The following is a 6,708-nucleotide window of genomic DNA, read 5'->3' as shown; positions in this document are numbered from 1 at the left end:
AGTGTCCACGTAAACACTGCCGTTGCTTTGAGCCTCCAACTTGTGTCTCCTTAATTATTAATGTGACCAGAGATGGACATCTTTCTGTCAAAGGTAATGTAGTGTGGAGAGAGACAGCTTAAACAAGCCAGATGCCAATCCAGTCATTTTAAAAATACCTGTATCAACCCTGATGTCGATCAGGACGTCTAATATTGACACATGGACCCTTCTGAGTAGAACTTGGGCCTCATCTGACTTGATTCTCTGCTTCTCTGGTTGATGGTTTTAATAGATGAATGCTTCAGACTTTATTCTCTGGGGATCATGAATGTTCCTCTCTGGGTTTTTACTCTAACTTATACTATCTGAAAGTCGCAGAAGACCGAAGAACCAAACAGAAGCCTCTGGGTAGTAAACCAGTTTATTTAACAAAGCATGTTTTATGTGCTGGGCTTTAACAGACCAGACTGATCAGCTGTTGGGTGGAGGTGGTTCAGACTCTGGGGGGTGGCTGTGGATGATGACCTTTGTCCCATTCCTCACGCACACTGTTGATCCAGTCGTTGTAGTTGGACACCTTGGTGTAGATACCCAGCTTGTCCTCCTTGCCACAGCCCTCGCCCCAGGACACCAGGCCCACCAGGAACCAGGTTTCCCGGAACAGAGCGACCATCGGTCCACCGCTGTCCCCCTCGCAGGCGTCCTTCCTCTGTCCCAGGATCCCGGCGCAGAGGACGTTTTCAGAGATGTTGTGTGGGAACATCTGGCGGGAGCAGATGCTGTGGCTGACCAGCGGGACTTTGATGACGTTGAGCGCCGAGCTGTAGTGACTGCTGTTCAGGTCGTCCTTACCCCAGCCGCTCACCGTGGTGAGGGTCCCGTTGAGGTGGAGAACTCGCTCAGCCATCTCGCGCCCCGGCAGGCACACGGGGATGATGTAGTCTGTGAAGGGCGCAGGGGTCTCCAGGCGCAGCAGGGCGATGTCATTGTCCACCGTCTGGCTGTTGTAGTTGGGGTGTTTGAAGGTCTCGACCACCCTCAGGGTCACCTCGGTACCTTCGTCTCTGAAACGCTCGTAGTCACCTGAAGACGCAAAGCAGACACGTTGCAGCTATGACTCATCACCAACACCTTGTTTTACATGTTTTCCCTCGATATATGTCATGATAGTACATAATTATAGTTCAGTATTATAGCTGAATAGCTGGATCATCTGGTTTTGACTTTGAACAGTTTACATTTTCCAGTTGTGGACTCTGAGCTGAAGAACATATCAGTCGGTTTTGTATCAGATTAAAAATCTAAACTGTGGCGTGGATAAAAACTGAGCTTCCTCTCATGGATGTTTTACATTAATACCACTGGATGCCACAGATTCTCTCTAGTGTGCAGAGTGAAGACCCACCCAGTCGTACACCGAATCTCCGGTTGTTTTCAAGGCAGTGAGCCGCCGTCAGGACCCAGCTCTCGTCGATGAGGACGCCCCCGCAGTGAAAACGCCCCCGGGCGTTGATTACCAGCACCTGCACGAAGACAGATTCTCATGCACCGGGTCTCTAAGACTGTCAGCCAATCAGAGGGGTCTATCTGAAGGACTGAACAGGCTGAAAAGCTGCAGACAGGAGTCCTGAAGGAACAGACGCTCAAATACGGCCCAATACAAAACTCTCAGGACCAGCTGGTTGAGGTTTGGTTAAATTTGATCAAGACAAGATAGAAACCACACAGATGTCAACATCTCTGACTCAAATGTCTGGCAGACCACTTTGGTCTGATAAAGGGTTTGGTACCAAACTGAACGAATGACGTTTGAATCAATCAATGCCAGGTTTTGGTGTTTGACTTGTGGAAACACCTGGACAAGATGAAGTTTGTTGTGTATTTCTCAGAGAGTCCAGACCCTGTAGCAGCCCCAGCCGAAGTTAGAGGCCCTCAGAAGTTAAATGTCTGTCCTAAAGGGTCAGTCAGTGAGTGTTGAAGGTGATCTTCTCTAATCTGTTAGCTGTACAGGTCAGTTACCTGCCAGGGACTTTCCCCCTTCTTGCCCACCTCCCCTCCCACCATCCAGGGCAGGAGGCCGTCCATCGGCTTGGTGTACGACGACCTTCCGATCAGCAGCTGGCCACACGATGTAGGACCTGCAGGGAAAATGCTCCATGTGAAGCACAGAGTCCTGCTCACTTTCTCCACTGATGATTCAATAAAGGTCAAATACGACGGCAGATATAGAGGCGAGCATGCATCCGTGTACAGCACAGGTATTTCAGATGCTCTTATATATGTGAACCTTAAAACAGTAGATGTATGATGGGCATGAAAAATAATGATTAGATCTTTACACACGTCTACAGGTGTATCTATATACTTTAAATGTCTCTGTACAGCGGCTCTCCTGCAGACCCTTCAGTCACACTAACACTCACCATTCGGGACACACTTCCTGTGGTTGACGTCTAGGTGGTATCCGCTCAGGCAGCTGCAGCGCCTCGACAGGCCGTCCTCGCTCTCCGTGCACTCGTGGTCGCAGCCGCCGTTGTCAACAGAGCAGTTCGTGGCCGTTTGACCTGCACAGGTGAAGTGGATGTAATCAGGCGGCTCATCGGAGGACGGAGAGTCATCAGAGGTCAGTGAAATCATGGGACGTCTGGTGATTTTCAGCAGACACCCAGAGATCCCGCACTTCAAAGGTTAAAGCTTTCTAAAGCAAAATGACTCAAGTGTCTGTCTGTATTAATATTTAGAAAGTTAGGAACAAAAATGAAATAATTTATTTTGAGCATCTTAAATGCTGCAAACGTTTGCCTGCCATTAAACGACTAAAGCTTAGTGAGGATAGTTAATTCTGGGGGATACGGTGTCTCTTGAGTGGTTTAAGGATGTGGTTTATATGCCGTTGATTCAACACATTAATGCAGACGTCATAACATCAGACGAGACTCTCTGAAAACCTTCACCGACAAAAACCACATTTCCAGGCCTCATGTACAAAACTAAACGGTTCCAACCTCGACCCCGTAAAAACGAGTCCCAACGTCCAAAGAGCCAAAACCGAACTGAAATCAGTCCTCGCTGAGACACAAAGACACACAGACACTCACGCTGCTCGCAGTATTTGCCCTCGTATCCGTGGTTACAGCGGCAGGCATAGGCTTGGTACAGATCCACACAGTCTCCGTGAACACACATGTTGGACTGACACTGGTTCCCATCTGAAACACAGTCGGAGCACATTTCCCACGGTTCCCTGCGGGAGAAACCTCCACGCTGACTTATATTATGGGGTGTTTAAGTCGCGGTGTTAAGACTCTGACTAAGAGCAGCTGAGTCAGAAAGACTGTTCCAGTCAGGAGCAGCACTATCTTTAAGAACTACAGACATTTGCTGCATGAAAATAAAATCCATGATAAACACTAAAGAAACAAATCCAGTTTCCCCAATCCTAAAATGAGCTATACTGCAACAAAAGAAGCGGGTTTAATCACATTTATCTTTCATTTGACCAAAATGACGTAGTGCAGCTAACAACCACTTCTATAAAGACAAATCTGTGTAGCAGCTGAACAAGCGTAGAAGATTTGATCATGTTTGTGCATTTTTGATCACTAAAATAATTACAGTTAGGATATTTTTTCTGCTGTTACATGTCAGGTGTTAAGATGTCTCTGCTGTGACTGGGAAGTAGCACCAAGGCTACACCACGCTAGTCTGGAAGCTGAACAAACTCCCCACGCCTACAGTTTGTTTGATGGATGTGAGTTTATCTGGAGTCTCTCCACTGGGAACTGATTCTGCTCCTGCAAAGATCTGCTGGGCCAATCAGATCATTTGAAGGCGAGGCTTAATGTGTGGGTGTGGCTACATTAGGCTATAACAACACTGGAATACATTTATGTTCAAGGCTGTTGTCTCTAATGACAGATTCATGTTCAGGACTTTTGATCTGTAGCTTTCCATCCAACACTTGATCAGACATTAATGCTAGACTGACTTTTACATTCAGGTAGGTATCTGAGTAATAAAAACCTTTTTCAGAGCACTGAACAGACTTGTCTTACCTGTGTACACCGTCCAGAACTCCAGCTGTAAACACACCAAAGACAAAAAGTCAGCGATGAAGACTCAAGAGCCAGAGGATCCGAGATGACACCGACCTCGGCAGGTTTCTGATCTATGGTCTGGTTCTGACTCAGTGTGAGTTACTGGAAATGGTTTGGTTTTACGTGAAGCCGCTGACACAAAGAGTCCTCTCTTACCGTCAACTCTCTGGTCTGGAAAATCTCTCTGGCCTCCTCGAAGTCGCACCGTTCCTCCACGCACTCTCGCTCCATGGAGGCGGGTTTCAGCTCCTCCAGGAAGGAGTTGGCCCGACGGGACCGGAGCAGCATGTGAGCCCGGGAAGGCTCCGAGAAGACTGAACGGAGACGGAGAGATTTACGCTTCATACGCACGTGTAACATATTCAGACAGATCAAATCCTACTGCTGCCGGGTGAGGGGTTAGTCAGAGGCAGGATAGTTGAAGTCATGTGGTGAAACGGGACGATTAGGGTCAGAAACAGGAACTGGATGCAAAGTTAAGTTCAGCTTTGGTTTGAGAAAAAGGAAATAAAGGAAACAGTCGTTGGGTTTAAATGTATTTCTGGTGTTTTTATGCAGTCTGGAACCTTTCAATGAGCATTTTATCAACCTCTCATGTAATCTGTAATCTACAGCAATCAGCCATAACATTATGACCATTATGATGGTCAGAATCACTGGTCAAGTGAGTGACACTGATTATCAAGGCTCCTGTCAGAGGGCGGGGTGCATCGGGAACATTTTTGTCCTCGAGGTTGATTTTAGAAGCAGGAAAACTGGACAAGTTAAAGGGTGACAAGGTGACAAGGACCAAAACTGTGACTGGGTCTAGATGGGTCTGTCAGAATATGTTGTACGTGGTTCCTGGTCTGCAGTACCAGTCAACAGATGTCCAAGGAAGCAGAAAGACCAGAGACAGGGTCCTGGACCAAGGACTCATGTGGTTCTGCTGAAGACGCTGATGCTGGTTCTGATAGAAAGGTGTCAGATCACAGTCAGGGTGTCCATGCTGACCTTTGACCTCTGACCTCTCAGCTCAGAGCTGGACCCTGAAGAAGAAGGTGGTTCTGGTCGGAGGGATGATGTTTCAGTTGGCACCAGGATTTGAGGAAGTCGTTCAGCAGCAGTGTTCAGGTGGAGGTACGTATCAAAGTAACGCCCACATAGGTAGTAATGGTGGTTTTAATGTTTTGGCTGATCTGTATAATTACTTGTTATTATTATAAGCAGCAAAAAAGCACTGATTCTGCTTTTTTGCTGCTTTATTTTTATTATTTTTGGATAAGTTAAATAAAACTAGAAGCTAAATTGAGGTTCCTCTGTAGCTAACGATGCTCAGAACCTAATGAGCGTCGGTGGCGCTCGGTGTTAACCGTCCACACACACCCACCTGACACGCCGATGACCGCCGCCGACCCCAGAACGACGGCGGCGCACACGCAGAGGACGAGGCGGGACATGGCCTCAGTCAAACCTGCAGCCAATCAGAAGAAGCAGTCGTCTCCTCAGTGTTTGCGCTCGCCAAGCGTCTCCAGAGACAAACGTGATAGAACAGGACTTACTGGTTCAGGTCTGACTCTGGTCCTGAGGAGCTGGAGACGAGACACGGACAGAAACAATCCCAGCCACGCCGAGGAGGCTCTCAGGTCTACGGTATTGATCACGTTCAGCTGAAAACACAGAGACAAACAGTTTGTTTGAACCTCGGCCACCTTTGACCCCTTTCACCCCCCACCCGCCCCAGCTGGTCCGGAGCTGGAGCTGGAGCTGAGACCACAACTGAGAACTGTTACAGCGTCACAAAACCAGACTGGAGAGGAGCGAGAGGCTTTCAGAGGCGCTCGAGTGTTTTCGTACTTACGGGCGAAGAAGAGAAGCTTCGAGACGGAGACGATGCTTCGCTCTGCTCCTGCTGTGTTAATAACTAACCACCAGTGTTTGCTGAGAGTCCACAGTCTGCAGCTGGACACTGTCTGCCAACACTGTCAACACCCTTTAACCTCCCCCGACTCACCCCTGCTGGAGCTGCTCACCCCCCGCTGGACCAAAACTCAGTCCTTTAAAGCTTTTAGCACAAGGTGTCAGTGACGGACTCTCAACTCTTCCACACCTTCACAGCTCCTCCTCCTCCTCCTCCTCCTCCTCCTCCTCATATGTTCAAATCCCATCCTTGTCCAGTTCACTTTATTAGACCCCATTAACGCTGTGTGCAGGTTTCTGTAACTTTCCAACAACGTGTTTGTTTCAGTGGTAATTACTGCCTGGCTGGTGGAGAACGTGGGCATCGATCACATTAGAGCTACTTCCCCTCTGAAGCCTTGGAGTGATCAGAAGCAGAGGCAGAGCTGCTCCTCTCTAAACGGTGGCGGGATCTCCACTGCAGCGCTCTGTTCGGTTTAAAGTACACCGAGCAGAGTCATTAGTACAGAGGCACACGTGCACCAGCGAGCATTCTTCGCCAGCACCACCCACGCTTTAAACAAAACCTTTCCCGTATCCAAAAAGCTTTTTAAAAAAGACAACTGGACTTGTAGAGTTTTTGAGAAGACGTTTCACGTCTCATCTGAGACCACCAGACCTCCCACCAGTCCCTTAGAACTGAAGAAGCTACTTGGAGGAGTCTAGTCACCACGACCTGGATGACGGAGGA

The 6,708-nt window shown here is 48.3% G+C and overlaps 1 protein-coding gene across 1 annotated transcript; it reads right to left on the bottom strand.

Moving 5' to 3' along the window:
• Nucleotides 1-475: 475 nt before the first annotated feature.
• proca (protein C (inactivator of coagulation factors Va and VIIIa), a) lies at nt 476-5,518 on the bottom strand (the record flags this gene model as incomplete). The annotated part of the gene is made up of 8 exons (XM_084545918.1): nt 476-1,065; nt 1,388-1,505; nt 2,002-2,120; nt 2,406-2,546; nt 3,081-3,191; nt 4,038-4,062; nt 4,236-4,393; nt 5,449-5,518. The coding sequence occupies 8 exons, from the start codon at nt 5,516-5,518 to the stop codon at nt 476-478; spliced, it is 1,332 nt and encodes a 443-aa protein (XP_084402044.1).
• Between the last annotated feature and the right edge of the window lie 1,190 nt (nt 5,519-6,708).

The sequence above is a fragment of the Chelon labrosus genome, assembly GCF_963514085.1.
Source record: "Chelon labrosus genome assembly, chromosome: 6".
Taxonomy (NCBI): Eukaryota; Metazoa; Chordata; class Actinopteri; order Mugiliformes; family Mugilidae; genus Chelon; species Chelon labrosus.
Note: the sequence above shows the minus strand (reverse complement) of the source record. Positions and strands in the feature narration are given on the sequence as shown.